Source organism: Hippopotamus amphibius, chromosome 16, assembly GCF_030028045.1.
Source record: "Hippopotamus amphibius kiboko isolate mHipAmp2 chromosome 16, mHipAmp2.hap2, whole genome shotgun sequence".
Classification (NCBI taxonomy): domain Eukaryota; kingdom Metazoa; phylum Chordata; class Mammalia; order Artiodactyla; family Hippopotamidae; genus Hippopotamus; species Hippopotamus amphibius.
The window spans coordinates 29,054,425-29,071,135 of NC_080201.1; the positions used below are offsets into that span (position 1 = coordinate 29,054,425).

At 47.6% G+C, this 16,711-nt stretch overlaps 1 protein-coding gene across 1 annotated transcript in view; it reads right to left on the reverse strand.

Annotated features, from left to right (window-relative positions):
- Positions 1 to 4,925: 4,925 nt before the first annotated feature.
- NUP93 (nucleoporin 93) overlaps positions 4,926 to 16,711 on the reverse strand; it is a 105,581-nt gene continuing 93,795 nt past the window's right edge. Inside the window, exons 11-22 of the mRNA XM_057712257.1 lie at positions 16,096 to 16,261; positions 15,727 to 15,820; positions 14,722 to 14,913; positions 13,881 to 14,007; positions 13,692 to 13,764; positions 13,356 to 13,400; positions 11,577 to 11,693; positions 10,705 to 10,823; positions 9,832 to 9,949; positions 9,302 to 9,385; positions 7,748 to 7,876; positions 4,926 to 5,213 (exon numbers count right to left, since the gene is read on the reverse strand). Of these exons, the coding sequence (XP_057568240.1) occupies positions 5,103 to 5,213; positions 7,748 to 7,876; positions 9,302 to 9,385; positions 9,832 to 9,949; positions 10,705 to 10,823; positions 11,577 to 11,693; positions 13,356 to 13,400; positions 13,692 to 13,764; positions 13,881 to 14,007; positions 14,722 to 14,913; positions 15,727 to 15,820; positions 16,096 to 16,261 (1,375 nt within the window). The 3' untranslated portion in view covers positions 4,926 to 5,102. The remainder of the gene's footprint in view (positions 5,214 to 7,747; positions 7,877 to 9,301; positions 9,386 to 9,831; positions 9,950 to 10,704; positions 10,824 to 11,576; positions 11,694 to 13,355; positions 13,401 to 13,691; positions 13,765 to 13,880; positions 14,008 to 14,721; positions 14,914 to 15,726; positions 15,821 to 16,095; positions 16,262 to 16,711) is intronic.

The window sequence follows — 16,711 nt, forward strand, 5'->3', positions numbered from 1 at the left end:
GGGTGGTGGTGAAGGTACCATCCTAAACACAGTAAATGCAGAAGTTACTGTACAGGAAGGAACATGAGAACACATACATGGACTCTTTCCCACCCTGTCCCTTCTCCCCACAAATACCACACAAGAGCAACGTCAGCAAAGGAAAGATGAAAGGAAAATAATCAGTCAACCAAACAGAGCAAAGCATTCTCCCCTCTACAACCCTAATCAAAGTTTCTGATCAAGTGAGAAAAGGCTGTACTTCGCTTCCTTGCTCTCTTTGTAAAATACACATTTGAAATTCCTGATGGAAAAATACCCAGTAGATGCTGGCAGCTGAGGTCAACAGGGGCCCACGCTCATCCCACTCAGTCAGCCTGCCTGGCTCTTCAGAACTGAATTCCGGTTACTGCCCTCTCTGAAGTGACTTCGTATCTCACTGTCATTTCTGCTGCCCACAGAGGCACAAACAGTGCAGCAAATCAGGGTAATCCAATTTAGCTGGAGCGTTCCTGGCAGCCTGTGCCAAGCCTGGAAGCCTCTATGCAGCAGATGCCGGCAGAGGCAAGCCTGAATAGGGTAGCCAGATAAAACTGGGACAAACTTATACTAAGACCGTATTCGTTGTTTATCTGAAATTCAAATTTAACCAGGTGTCTTGTATTTTCATTTGCTAAATCTGGCGCAGATGAAGGGGCCTTCGCTGTAGGCCATGCAGCCCTGGATGCCACCTGAGAGCCTGCCTAGGCCAGCTCTGCGGGGGCCACCCAAGAGGCTGTCTGCTTCTCTGCCAGGAGTCCCCTCTGGGATCGCTGGCTCCCCCACTTCCTGCTCAAACAGAAGCCACCGTCTAAGGCAAACGCTTTAACCCTTTGCATCCTAAGAAAGATTCTCAAGGACCCCAAGGGCAAAGGCAACAGGGAGGACAGAGTAGGCAAATGCAACGCTGGGTTTCTGCTAGCCCTCAACCTTTTATTTTATTTTTGTAAAGATCTGGCCTTTTTTATCGTTAACAGTACATCAAATGTCCAGCCCCTTCTCCATGTTTCCCTGCAGACTGTGCAGCTCTGCAAGATTCCTTCTTCGAAGGATCAGGCCTGTTTTATCTGATCCCAGGAGACATTCCCCTCTACCTTCTTTCAGGCTGAATGCCTGTTAAAAGCCCCTAAGTCTGAATCCAGGCGTGGGGAGCTGGCACAGAGGATGTGGGGAGGGGGCTGGCACAGGAGGCCGAAGCAAAGAACCTGCTCATTCAAACCTTTGCTGAGCGAGCCGTTGTGGACTAGATACCCAGGAGACGGCAAACCGAAGCTATTTCAAAAATCAAGGTCAGGACAAAAAATTTTGCTCCTTTCCTAGGTTAGCAACTTAGAACCAAGAGTTATTTCCACTCAGGTGATCCTGGTATAAAAACAAAAGAGCCCACTGAGACTTCTGAACAACTCTGGGATGGGGACTTGATGACCCTGGTATCCCCAGCTACCCCACACAGCCCAGCACGTGCAGGAGGCCTGTGGCTGCTGCTCAACTTAGGCTGACACATCAATACACAGGGCTTGTACAGCCAGTCACAACAGTTATATGTGTAACACGGCAAGAAGTACAGATCATTTGAAATTAATTTCCAAAACATTTTAGGGGTTTTAAGCTTTTTTTCCACCAACCTTTTTTTTCCACCAACCTTTTCAGTTAGAAACAAGTGGCAAGAAGAAAGATTTATTTCCCTCCTGTCCCTGTCCTGTGAGGGATACTAGTATACTACGAAGCTGTCCAAAGATGGGCTGGAGGTAGGTGACTTCTGAGTTCAACCTAGAGAGAATGAAGAATGGGGGACATCCAGCACCTCAAGCCTCATTTTCCTCCAGGGAGCTACACGATTTCTGTTTAACGCGTTGCTGACTTCTTCCTGATATTCCTGAAATGCAGGCACAAAAGCCTTTTTTCACTGATATAAAATGAACATCTTGAACGATACCATAAAATGCACATCTCCATTAGCAATTCTGTAACATTTCCTCCCAATGTGCAGGACACAGGGCTCAGTCCACCTCCTTGACTGACTGAGGCTAAGTGAGAGTCCAGTCAGGCTGGGCCCTGCCAGCACTCTGGTGGGCCTGGGACAATGCACCAGCCTGGGGCTTTCCTCAGCGTTCAGCACGCCCAAGTCACTTCCTGAGTGGTGTGATGAAAACATGGCAGTGATGTGAACTGCCTAATGAGCTAGACAAAGATTCAGATGCCTAATGGAGAAACAAGGACTGTGGAGATAGTATAAAGCAGTAGGACCTTGGCACATGTGCATGTAATGGCTAAATTGAGTATTAAAGCTTTGGCCAAGAGTTCACAGAGTGGGCAGGGATGCAAATCCAGAGTAAACAGTCTTCAATTTTTTTCTTTTTCTCTATATCAGCAAGTGTGGGTTTCTGTGGGAAAATCTATAGTACAGTGCTTCAAGTAACCTAAACCCTAGAATTTAAATGATTCATCAAAAGAACAATAGTGGCTGCTCTCCTGCCACTACAAGTCTCTAGTTAGACTGTAGTTCTTAGAGGGCAGGAGCAGGCCTACATTCTGGCTCCAGTGTGCATGGGCATCTCCTGTTCTTCAATGAGCCCATCCAGCTCAGGAGCGATGAAACCAAAGGATCTGCTCTGAGAGCTCACTAGTTCCACTCCAGTTTTCCTTAGAAGTTAGGTGGCCAGGCTTGTTTAAAAATAAAGAAAAAAAAAATCAAAGGAACAGAATCTTTGCAATCAAATCTTGAGGCCCCTGCAAAGCACCCAGATCAAGTCAGTACTTTCCTTTGAGTGTCTCCGTGAGTTTATTATGAGCTACTCGGAGGTAGGCACTGACCCCATCAGTTTCCAAGTGCCCTTGATTTTGTTAGAAAGATTGGAATCTCATCCCGGGAAGATGAAAGACTCCCAGGGCCACTTTCTCTCAGTTTCTCTGGGTAAATGGTGAAATCATGGACCAGTATCAAAGGAAAAGATTTAGTTTCCTGACCAAGTGAGCTGAGGATGACTTTTAACCAAATAACCTGTCACAGGACCATGATTTCTGGGCACAAGCTGTAACCATGGGTACACAGAAACCTGGTGATGCTGTAAACTCAGCCTCATGTTTCCTGCATCTCTGCACCCAGCAGGCCTTGCTTTACCACAGAATCAGCCGACAGGACAAGCACTGTGTGTTGCTCTATGAGCCTGGCCCTCCTGGTATGAACCGAGTTATCTTATTTCTCCTATAAATGTTTCTCACTAGGCAAGTCTTCAAATGCCAACCAGGGACTGTGTTCCTCTCAACTCCACACAGCTCTCCCATCAGGGCAGCTTTCCTCTCCCTTCTGTGCAAGAGTGGAGAACCTCATCCCCCTAATGCAGGGATCATGTGCAGCTCTTCTGTTTGGAGTCAGCAGAACTGCCTGATGCAAGGAAAGGCCAATTCGCAATTACTTCTCAGGGTGAGAATAATGAACAAGAGGTGAGCCAGGGAGGGAATACATATTTAAACTCCTCGTGCCTTCTCTTCTCTGACACTGTCACACTTCTATCTACAAAATGCAGGATTAAAAAAACAGAACACTAAGTCATACAGTATGAAAAGTCCACAGAGCACTCTTTCAAGGCACTGTGAAAGCAAATCGTTTGCTTTGTTTAAAATATAAATCAATACATATAAATAGGGCACAACTTGCTAAATCAAGTCCCCTGCAGGGCTTGCTTGTCTTCTGAGATTTTTCTTAGGAAAGCTCAACTGAAGGTGAATAGATGGGACGAGGGAAGGGAGACAGCCCCTCAGGCTACATCCTTGACGGATATAATGGGATCCAACTGATGAGCAGCAGATGGCCCCATTACTCACAGATTAGCTCTTTACTACAAGGAAAGGCAACAATTAGTATTTTTATAACCAGAGGGTGGTGAGGGTAACCTTACCCTGTGACAAGAGAGAGTCTTATCCCTCGAAGCAAAAAGCACCTTTGCAGACTCGGGATCTTAACATCCTTCTGGGAGGGCCCGCCTCAGAAGCAGGTCATAAAACCAGCAGGGCCGACCATACCCAATTTCTTTTAGCCCCAGTTGCCCCACTCAGGAGCAAACACTCGTCCTCATGGCCTCTCCAGTTTAGTCCAAGGCTTCAGGAGAAACAGGGCCAATGATGGGGGATGACCCTTCCTCAGGGACCACACTCCTACGGTGCTGATGTCCAATGGAATGAGACTCACGAGGTGGCCCGGCCAACTGGCTTCACAAGTAGGGAAGGAGAGGGGAGGCTGTCCATGCAGAGGAACCAACCACCAGAGGAGGGAAAAGAGGGGCTCAGAAGTCCTCTTGAAGAGGGGCGTACACAAAGCCAAGCAGTCGCCTCGCAGTGGGGCAGCTACAGAGGGAGAAGTGGCCAGGTCTGCCCTTCCTTGAGCTCCAGCTGAGACCCCGACTATGTTCATTTATGAGGCTATAGGTTTCTAGGTCTGTTTTCATCTCCAATGAGATTGCAACTGAACAGCAAAATGATTATTCCTGGGATTAGGGCAGGTAATTTGGAGGATGGTCTTGGACTCCCTAGACCCCAAGGCACATCCTGGGGAGAGAAGATGGAGGAGGACATGGAGTGCTTGGTATTTCACACACAACTCTTTACTCACCGAGGCTGAGGTTGGCTTTCACATTCAAATAAAAATGTGTAAAAGCCAATCACGACCCTGCTACAGGGAATGTTGTATCTAAATAAAAGCAACTCCCAAAGGCTTCATTTCCTTGCTCATTTTGGGTGAATTTTTAATCATTTAAGGTCAACTTTATCCAAATCACAGAGGCCTGTAGAAGCCTATCATTTTCTGGCCCAAGCACTAGTGAAGACACTTCCTCCCGCACAAATAAAAATTTGAACATAATTTCAAAGGAAAAAAAAAAACAATGAAAATAAAAGAATGTGAAAAGAAATGCAAATCAAAGAAATTTATTGGTGTTGACAAAATACATAATACAAACAAAACAAAACAAAACAAAACGAGGACAACAGAAACAAAACCAGAAACACCCCCCCTCCCCCACCCTGGCGGGCCCACACGCCTGAGGTACTGACAGCGAGCAGCCCTGGAGCCCCTCGGAGCATCGCACTTAATTCATGAGGACCTCCATCTGCACCAGCCTCGCGTTGGTGTCCCCAGACGTCCGGTAGGGTATCATCCCAGCAAAGGTAATCAGGGCGCGGGCTTGGCTGCGGAGTTGCTGAGAAAAGGGGAAGAAGAGAAGAAACCCAGTTAACTTCCGGGTCAGGGCGTTGTCCTGGGAACCACCACCCCGTCCTTCCATTTTCTACCCCTTGGTGTCAGGGCAGCTTCCCAGTGGGTGGATGACCGTTTCACCCTCCACCGTCACGTTCCTCCAGCATGGTGCAGAGCTGGCAAAGCTCGGCTGCCGGGGCCCCAGTTCCAAAGCCCTTCTGCTTAGCAAAAGATGGATGGGTTTGCCAGGCAAGCTGCCCCGCCTGACACGTCTGACCAGCTGCTGACACGGCCCTGTGCTTCAAACTGCCTGCTCTACTTCTCTGAGCCTCTCTCTCTCCTGGCTGGTTTCTGTCCACCTGCTTCCGTGGGGACCCGGGTTTCTAAAACCCCCACGAAGCACCTGCACTACCAGAGGCAACAGCTGTGCCTGAGTGCAGTCCATTCCAGCTCCTTCCTCTCCTGCGTCGTCCCCCTTTCCTTCCTTTCACTCCTTCCGTTTCTTCCTTCCAGGCAGAAGTGCTTGCCCGTCTTTCCTCAGGCAACAATATTTACGGTATTCCTGGACTGCTCCAGGAAGGAAAAAAGACTTTAACTTAGGTGTTTCCATAACAGAAATAGGAACCTTCACTCTGGTTTCCAACTGACAAATTATTGAATAAGAATAAAGAAAAGTAGGAGAACAGCTTCAGGTTGCACCATATTGAGGTGTGTTGGATGCTTTTATCAGCATGAAAAGAAACCATATCTGGAATAGAAAGGGAAGGTCTACACTTACTTTTTGGATCAGTAATGAGACTTTTAAGGAAAATTCAAGGGTCACTTACTAGGCTTCTTAAGGACCATTCACAAATAAAACTGCAAGGCAAATGCCTTCTACCTGATATGTAAGGTAAATTGGCAAGTACAGGTCCTAATTAATGTCCAAACCAAAAGAAATGTACTTTATGATGAGAGTACCCAATAGATTTTCTTTAAAAGTGCATAAACATGCATGGGCTCTCATGCCAAACCTGCAGCTACTTTATGTGATCTCTAGGGGTGTGCAGGCCAAGGGACCCATTCCCACCCTGGGCAGCACTGCAACCTTAAACCATGAGGCCACTTCTTGGGCAGGCAGCTTTTACACATGTCTGTCCTCGACCCCATCCATCCCTTCCTCCCATTACAAAGGACAGTGGTGGGTAAGAGGAAGACAGGAGAATGGCTTGATCCGTCACATGTAAAAACTAAGTGCCTAAAAAAGAGAGACTAAAACACACAGCATGTGAGTCCAGCTGATCTTCAGTCAGTTCCCTTCAGATGTGGAAAACGGGCCTGCCAGGCTACCAGCTCTGCTCTCTGTGAGCAAGCCCTGCTCTGACTTGTAAGCAGCACAGAGAGTACCAGAAATGCCCACCACTTCAGTAGTCGTATTCACAACAGCACTGCTCGGCGTTTCATCACAAACACTGCTACCAAGGCCCCAGCACAGTGAGCCCACCGCTGGCACATCTCCTGCGCAGGCTCTTCTGGCCTGTCCCGGGGCAGACGGCAGACCAGCGGCCGCCTCTCACGCACACGTGGATGGGCCTACCACGTCAGCGGACCTCTCCCGAGCACTGCTGCGTGTGCTGCCAGAGGTGAAAATTCCCACCATCACTCAGGAGGCAGACGTTCTGACAATGACCGTGCCTGACAATAGCAGAGAGGACCCACAGACATCCCTGGAGGCAGGAGAGAGATTTTCAAGGCTCTAGTTTCTTGATTGCCAATATCAGGTATGACTGTTACACACCAAACTGAGAGTCTCACCAAACATCAAGTGGAAATGTTCAGCGGAAGGTAATTCTAAAACATCTCCAGGTTTAATGGTTTAATTCGGTCAAAGACCTTTCCCTTTTTGTCAAATCAACTGTACACCACACGCTGAGTCCCAGGGTTCTATCTACCTGGACTCTGCGCGACCCAGGCAATGCTGGAGGCCCCACAGGCAATGGAAAGGGCACTGGCCCACGTGTCAGACAGACCCGGCTTCCAGATACAGTCCTTTACCTATCACCTGAGGGGTTCACAAAAGCAAGATGCGTCCGGACCCAGGCCTCAGTTCCCTCAGCTGTAAAATGGGGATAACAACTGCCCTGGGTACCTCTCTGGAGTCACTGTGAGATAAGAGCAGAAACTAGGGTTTGCATCAGATTGCTGACCAAAAGTAAGTATGGTTTTCACGAAAGTGCTGAACTGAGACTCATAAAGTGACCTTACATTTTAAAATGGACAGGAATTCTTATGGAATGAGTATAAACTAGCACTTTGATGTTTTTAAAGGTGATATTCGCTGACGTGGCACATCTCTCTCTTTTTTTTTTTGCTTGAGAAGTGTAAGAACCCCCTTAAGGTTTGACTTCTGCCAGCAGTCCCCGACAAGCTTTCCCCAGCTGCCAGGTAGTAAAGAAACGAGCAGTTCAGGGTCATGAGCAGTGGTCTCTTGAGGTGCAATACACAGCAAACCAGAAAGGCGGTTCTCAGCGATGGTTCTGGCCAGTGCTGGGATCTTACAGAATCACGGTCCTCGATGACTCGCTGGGGCCTGGATGCCGACGACGGACTTGTTCCCTTGAGCCTCTTAAACTGTGTGAACAAGATGTTCATGGTGGCGAGAAGCACTTCTGAGAGGTTGTGCCTGATCTGCACAGAGAGACACACAAGAAGTAAGGAGAAAGAACCAAGCTCTGGGGCAGACAACAGGTTGGGGGAGGGGGAAGCAGTGCTCCAGGCAGGCCTGGTCATGCCACATCCCCACAGCTGTCAGGTGGAGCGTCACACAGCCACCAGAACAGAGCTGATGGCACCGAAATGTCAAGCGTGAAAGCAAAGCTCAGGCAACGCTACTCAGAAGATCAGGTGGGTCACTCTCCTGCTCCCTTCTTTCTGCCAGTCCTCCTAGGCAGGGCAGTGAGCAAAAAGCATGCCAACTCTGTCTGGCCAGCAGAGTGATTAGCAAAAGCCTGCCCTGGAATGTCAGCAGGCAGGGACGCACACACTGGTTCTCCAGTCCCCACCACTCCCACTGTCTCAGACCCACCAGACTGTCTCCATGGGACCTGCACAGCCTGAGCAGAGTCCCTGGGAATGTCTATGAGGACAGGCCCTGATACACCACTTCAGTCCATGAAAACAATGAATGATGTAACCAGGGGAGGGCAAGAAACAACAAAAGAAGGAGTGCCTAGGGGTGGAACTGTATCAGGTATGAAGGGAAGGTTGGCAAGAGGCAAGACCTCCTGAACTGTGTGTACCACAGCAGGTAACCGCCCCACCACATGTGCAGAAGCTGGCCTGCCTTCTTCCTCTAGAACAGACACGTGCTTTCATAAAAGGAATGTGATTACCAAGTAATAGTTTTAAACTGAAACACTGTTAGGAACATCCCGGAACCAGGTAGTTGGCCCTGAGTGCCTGTGGTGCTAGAGAAAAGTCTTACCCTAGCTGCACGTGGGAATAACCAGGGGAGCTCTGGGCTAGCAGTTCAGATCAGTGAAACCAGAATTTCTGGGCCTGGACACAAAGATTTTGCAAAGGTCTCCCAGCAACTCCAGTGTGCAGCCCAGTCGAGCACCCCTGGGCTAAGCACTGGCAACATGCTAGAAACCCTGCAGAGAGAGTAGCTCTGGGGCTCTTGGGCTAACTGAGTCCATGGTCAATGCACCTGCTTCTTGAGACAAAATGGTTCACAGAAGGGAAAGAAGGAAGTGAATCATGATGCATGTTTCACGCACCCAATGGAACGACTTAGACAAGATCACCCTTTATACCAAGTGGATAACAGAGAATTAAAACAGATCTCACAGGAGCAACAAGAAACCTGTTTCTCCCAAGAACACTGAAGTGAGTGCATTTTCTGAGCCAGAACTCAGACAATAATCTGATGGGGATATGCATACTCATGGAAAAACCAGCCTAGGATACCTGCAACTGGACTCGTCTTAGAAAACTCAGTCTAGATGGTGACTGTACTAGGACTTTTAAAGTTACTGGCTACATTAAAACAAAAGCTTTCAGTGGAAGTGGGGGAAAAAAAGAATTTTATAACTCAGGAAAAAAAGGACTCACCTCATCACTGAAATTTCTGAAGGCAGCCACTCTCTCTTCCACACTTTCCTGATTCAAGGGCACCAGCTTCAAGCGATCAATTATCTATTTAAAATAAAACCCACCAGCCCCATATGATATAACCACCATAGTCATTTCATGTCCTCAAACACACAGTCAGCATCTAACATGTTCATAGTGGGTTTCTTAATAGGAAATGCTACTCCCCTTGTTCAAAGGCTTTGATTCTAACTTGCTGACTGACTCAATTCCTATCCTCATTTTCTGAGGCAGTTTTACAATTCAAAGATTTCAAATTACTCTGAGAAACCTCTCTGTTTTTAGACTAAAGAAGAAAGGAATAGAAAAAAGAAAAAGGAAAAAAGAGCAACATAGAAATCCCTTTTAAATTCCCAGGATCATACTTGTCCTTGTTCACTTAACAGGCACATTGGTGACATTTCCTTTGTTTTAAATGAATCTCACGAAGTGTTTTGATTTTTCCAGGGCATACATTAACCTGCACTTCAAACAACCCTCCTGAAACTTACATCAAAGGCTCTGTCAATATTGCCACTGTGATACTCGTCAAAGAAGGTGATCAAGTCCAACAGAAGATAGAATGTGGAGTCCACAAATTTATTTGCACTGATTCCCTGAGCCCTATACCTGAAGGACAAAAAAGGGGGAAGGAGGACAGGGGTGTATCAAGAATTTCTGTGCAATCTATAACTTGAGGATAGCACCTAAAAAATGTCAAAACCTCCTAAACTCTCTAGATGAGGTGAACTAAGGAGTGGAAAACAGTGTTTCTTTTGAAATGGCCAAGCATTTGATGATGGATTTGACAGAAATCCACCTATAAATGTTTTGTATGAAGCACAGTTCTCTAGCCTCAGCCCCCATCTCCGCAAGCACCTCCAACCCAGTTTTCACTGGGTCACTTTATTAGTATCTGTAGAGGGCACTAAAAGTGACGACTATTGCCCCAGTCCGGGAGTTACACTGGTTCAAGTATGATAACTCCACTAACTCATGGGGAGGAAGGTAGATTCTGAGACACTGGCCACTATGTCTCTAAGAACTCCCCCATCCACCTATCCATCCATCCATCCATCCATCACTGGCTTTGTTCCAAAATGCCTTTGAGATGGCTGCTAATGGCACACAGATGCATATAATGCCTAGAATTAAATCTCATGTACAGCATTAAAATGTTGAGATACCCTTTCATACCCTTCTTTTTGGCAAAAATGTTTACCAAGTGACAGTGCCAAGTGACAGTTGGTTATGATGTGGGGGAACAGGAACTCTCCCACTGTCAGTGCTGGTGGCAGGGTGTCAGTAGAGCCACTCTGCATGGGCGCTGGGGGCTGCCTGGCGCTGGGAGTCCCGGGGCCGCTCGGAGCCGGCTCTGGCCTTACCGTTCCGCGATGGAGAGTGCCATGTTCTTCAGCCTCTCCTTGTTGGACTGTGGCGCACTGATCTGGGGGACAACAGGGCTGAGCAGTTTGTTCATCAGCTCCAGCACCTTGTCAGCGTTCTGTTTGTTTTATTTTTTTAATTAAGAAAGGAATCAATTAAAAATAATCAGTAAGAGGAAAAAACTAAATAACCAAAACAAAAGAGGGAACTTTTGTTCTGTATCTTGATTTGGGTGGTGAAGACACAGATCTATACCTGTGGGAAATCCATCAGGCTGTACACTGAACATCTGTACATTTTCCTACTTTTTAATCAGGCCTCAGTCAAAACATTTTTAAATTAAAAAAATGAATTATAACCCTTTTTTTGGCCCATGTTTCTCAGCTGATAAAAGGAGAGATGTGATCTTCTTCAGGCCACACAGTCATCAGTATTCCCTGTATGTTCTCACAGAGAACTACTTACTCCAGTTCTCTCAAAATGTCTCGGCTAGTTTTGTTCCTTATCACACACCGAGCACCAGTGTGTGTGTGGCTGCCCGGAGGGTGAGCACCAGGCGTTTCCACTAGCAGCTTCACCACCTAAACGCAATGGATGCTTATTCTGCTGCCGAGTGAGACTATAGCTCAATGCCCGCGGGATAGCCTTTCAATATGCTGCTCTTGTTTGGCCAGAAATACCTTATGGGCAGAAATAATTCTGTAAAATGGGAATTTCACCCTGACTGGACCATTAACTGCCTAAGCACTAGGAGAAAATGCCTCAGCAAGGAGAGGCATACAACAATGGCACCACTGAAATGTTTGTGCATTTAATGCCAAAAGGCTGACAGATCTATTAAGTGCAAAAGAAGGAAAGGAGCACATTTTACCTTGGCAAGGTCATAAAGCTTTGCTGCTTCTTCAAACAGTCCTTTATTTTCTGCCACGGAAGCAACTTTGTTGATAATAGGCTTTGTGTCACTTGTAAACTTATCTATGACTCCAGGCTGACAAGACAAATTATGGAGGGGAGGAAGAGAGAAATGAAGGGAACAGAGCTATTATTTTAAACACAGAGAAGCAATTGGAATCCGAAAACTACTTTAACTGAAAATGCTTGCCCTGGGCAATGCATATATTTCATCAGCCAGACCCTGGCTTTCTTGAAGATATAAGGGCCTATTAAACATATGAAAAGGACCAAGGAAACTACCCATGAAGAGGCAGACTCACAGGCAGCAGACTCTGTGCTTTCTAATTTTCCAAAATGACCTAGAGAGTTGGTGAAACCATCAATGATTTTAATTTTGCTCATGAGTAGGCACTAGGGAGAAAAGGTCAGGAGGCTTAGAGAAAATATCTGAGAGATTTTGAATCTGCTTTCTAAGACAGATGGCAAAAGCAACCCAGTCCTGAAAAAATATATGGCAAGTGGTGTCAGGATACTTAAAAAAACAAAAACAAAAACAAAAAATAATCAGCATTGTCACTCAACAGCTACCAAATGGTCAAGAAGTATGAGAGATGTCCGTGAATAGAGAGGGGAGATTGTGTGACGTCTGATTCTCCATTAGCCCTGGACCAAGTTGGGTGATCTATGCCACTACACAAGAGATCAGTGAAGAGCATGGGCTCTGGGGTCAAGAAGGATGGGGTTCGAATTCCAGCTCACATTTTTTTTATTTGGTCATGCCGAGTGGCACGTGGGATCATAGTTTCCCAACCAGGGATCGAACCCGTGGCCCCTGCATTGGAAGCATGGAGTCTTAACCATGGGACCACTAGGGAAGTCCCCCAGCTCACCTTCTTACAAGCTGTGTGATCTTGGTGAAAATAATTAAGCTTTCTTGTCTCCACTTCCTCCCTTGGAAAGCAGATAATGGGTCCCACCCTGTCGGGTTCTTGTGGCAATTAGGTGAGAAAATAGGCCTCAAGCATTCAGCACAGGGCCTGGCAGTTGTCACTGCTCCACGAGCATGGCCACTGTCACCAGCACTGCCACCCGTCTTTCTTCTGAGCTGGATGGTGTGAGCAGTAGGAGCTCATCTCGAGACTGCTGGCTCTAAGCTGCCCATTTTTACAAGCAAGGAAAGTGAGTCCCTGAGAGAGGCACAAGGAGAGTGCCCGAGTGGGTCAGGAGGGGTCTCTGACACCAGGGCCTCTGCCCCTTCTACACTGCCCAACAGCGGTGATGGGTTTCAGGGAATCACTAAGGCTCACGGGAGCAGCTGCATCTCTGGGGTCAGTGTAGAATTCTGAGCCCTCAGAAACTACCTTTTGAAAGAGGTCAAGTGCATTTCTAACTTTCCCATCTAGGGAAAGAGGTGCAGTAATCAATTCCCTTCTTGCATATTTTCTGAGCCAAGAAGGACAGAAATGTAGCCTTCTCAGCTCAAAAAATGGCAGGTGTGACCAGATAAGTATTCTGAACATAACGAAAAAAGCTATCTGACCACAAATTTACATATTTTAAGGAGAAAAATAAATGTGTGTAAAATCAAGGTCATCACTTGAGGCCTGTAATTTTCATTCTTTGTTTTTAAAAGTAAGCAACTTCATTCAGATTTGCGTCTTTAGTATTTTGAATTCTAAAATCTAACTGTATTCTTTTGACAATTATAAATCCCCAACTGCAAACTAACACATCTCTAGGGGTGCGTTTAACTCACCTTTCTACTTCCATCATTCTCTAGTTTCCCAAGGATCATATCGAACTGCGGAGACAAAAAAAAGTTTACTCTGTGTCCTGGGTGAGGATATATACATAATCCACAATTCTTTGGAGACAAGAGAGGACTAGGGAAGGGGGGAGAAGTCCTGCACAGACTAGAGAATAGTGAGACTGAATCAACATCTTCATTGTCAGAGACCAAAGAAAACTCTAAGCTCTGCCTCCGCCAGCCACATCCACCAAACTCCCACTGAGCTGACCATCTGGTATCACATCAGCATGAGAACTCGTATACTGGAAATCACGGGGGATGGAGAAAAGTTAACAGACATACCTCTCGACTTTCTATCACCAGCTCGCTCACACAACGCAGAAACATGTTTTCTCCTTGACTATCTTTCTCATCCCTAGAAGGGGACAAAACCCACTTGGTTTCTCGTGTGGCCTCATGGTCTCTAATCGCCATTCTCATAATGACAGAAATCAAAACCAGCTGAAGTAAATGGTCAAAAGCCAGTCTAACCTGAGGAAGTAAAAGTACTGGAGGGCCTCTCTCGGGTCCGTGGACTCAAATTTCCGGGTGTAGAGCATGAGTAGCCGCACAAAGTTCAGCCTCCGCGTGCAAGGAGGGTCGCCAGGCTCATGGCTGACTGCACCAAGGGGGACAGAACTAGTCACAACTACACGGCCCTTCTGACCCAGGCAACCAGGAACTGTGGGAACTCAACCCAAAGACCCAGCGGCACCTATTCCTGCAGCCCAGCCAATGTAACCTGCGTGAGCTTAGGCCAATCCCCTTCTCCACCCCGTCCTCAATTTTGTCCCAAGTAGAGTGGGGAAAGTGGCATTTTGTAGTAAATTACTAGTATGCTGGTTTCTGAATGAAAAGATGGCGACAACTGACCATTACGGCATGGGCTCTGGGGTGAGTCTGCTGTGCTACCAAGGAAGCTGGAGCCATTCATGCACATGTATCTTTTCTCCCTCCCCTGACTCCCGCCCCATGCAGGCAAGCACAGAAGATGGCTGGGAGCGCCTTCCAATGTCTCCAATTAGAGCCTTAATGGGAACCAGTCTCATGACTCTAGGGACTGTTTCTCCTGCACCATCCTCCAGGTGACCTGACTCACTGGCCACGAAACTAGTACTTAGCACAGCACTTTATATATCAAACACCCCGGGGAATACTAATGGAAGGGGGAAAGGCAAGAACCCTCACACTAATCACCCCAGAAGCCCAACTGTCCACAACGCTCTGAAGCGATTGGCACCATTTGCCCAAATCCTCGTTGGCTGCAGCTATGTGCCCACCACCACCCGATGGGCGATGTGTTACGGATGGGCCACTGCCAACAAATACTCACGGAGCTGAGCACTCTGTCCCGAGGATTTTAAAAGCAGCTTCAGCTCAAAGAGCACCAGCGCCACGTGGACGGCATGGCAGCGCAGCCGCTCCATGCGGAAGAGGAAGGCGATGGCAGCTTCAAACTGTGCTGTCAGGAACAGCACTTGGAAGTAGAGGAAGGGCTGCTGGTTCACCGTGAAGTGGGACTCGCCTGCGGGGAGAGGAGGTCAAGCTGATTCAGAAGGAGCCAGGCTACTGGCAGCCCTGAGCCCACAAGCTCTGTGTGCTTAAAGGACTTGCTGGGTGGGACAAGAGCACCAGCCTGAGCCTGAACGGATGTGGGGGCTCTGGACACAGTGGACGCCACTTCAGCCTCGCCCTGCTTCCACAGCCTCCGGATCGATCTCACAACTGGCGAGCGGGGGCTGTGTTCTAAAACCCAAACTGCTTGCGTTAGGTGGGAGAGAAACAGAGTTCAGGACCTTAAAATGGAATACGAAAGGAACTGTTTATCTCCTTTATCCTAATAAGAGTCACTCGATAAGGAGAGAAATGATTTCAAAGCTTCAGTTCACTCAGATTCACAGATAATCTGCATTCAACATTGCGGACCACTAGTTGGAAGCTTCTCTCCTTCCCAGAATTTTTAAACAGTGAGAGAATGAAAAAAAGAAAAGCTATTTCTCCCTTATTTGTGCTCAGATACAGTCACTGCAAGATCTCCAAGGAAGCAGTAGCCAAGTCCTCTTATGTCTCTCCCTGAGCCAACGTCTACCACAGCAGTTCAAAGAACTACAGGAAAGTTTACTGTCAATGACCATGTAAGTCACATACTCTGCTTAAGCCCACATGCGTGGCCTCTACTTGAATTTGAAATTTCTGTTTTGTTGTGTTGTGTTTTGAAGATCCACAGGGTTCTGAAGGAGAGAGAGAGTTCAGAGATGAAGGATTTTCCCAGAGCAAAGCTAAGTGTCCACCTTTGGTGGACAAGAGAGGGAAGGTAGTTCTGTTCAGGGTATCTTACCATAGTCTTCCAACAACTGTTTCTGGAACTGAGAGAGACTGAGCCTGTCTTGTGGGGAGCTGGTGCCATCGTCATCGAAACACACCTGGTTCAACTAAACCCCCAAGAGAAACACAGGCATTGGTACAAACTACTTCCTGAGCTAGACGCGGACTTGTAGCTGGTTAGCAGCTGTGCTTGAGACTATGCTAACGGCTGTGTTACTGGTTGGGAATATTACACAATAAAAAACGGGCCAGGAGACAGGAAGTCCACTAGTCTGGTCACCATATTGGCACTGTACATTAAGCAGTAACATCTGTGCGCAGACTGAGCAGGGGGCAGGGGGAAGGGGTGAATGCCCCGCTGGGCAAGGGAAGCAGTGCCTGCCTTCAGCCACAGGTAGTCCTCGGTTTTGTCGGCCACCTCACTCTGGTTGTCTGTGACATCGCATCTGCCAATGATACAGTACACGGCCCGTTTGTAGGGGTCCGTGTTGTTCCTGAGGGCCCTGCGGTAATGCAGTCGGAGCTTGTTCTCTGTAGCTGGGGACAATCTGGAGATGCAAGGGGACAGACACACACACATGCTAAAGGTCTTCAAGGGCATCTGAAAGCACCCAGGTCCCAACCACACAACAGAGTCATGAAGCCTTCCTTCACGGAGGGTAACAGACACTGTCCCACCCATGTTCCCAGGTACCGTCACTTTAACCTGACTTGCAGCTACCAGCACCTGTGTCTCTGCCGCTGGCTTCCTCTAGCAGTGGCTGACAGGAGCACATGAGAAGGTCTGGGGAATTAATCCTCCACCCGCTTCCCCAGCAGCCCTCAAGTAGTGATGGGCAAGCGTGAGTCTGTCCCTTAACTGCCTTAGCCCCACTCTGGCCTCTCCACTCCCTTACCCCTGTGAGATCACCTCCCAAATAAACTCCCTGCACTCAAATCCGTGCCTCATGGTCTCCTCGGGGAACCCTAAGACACCGTCACTACTTTACTTTACACTC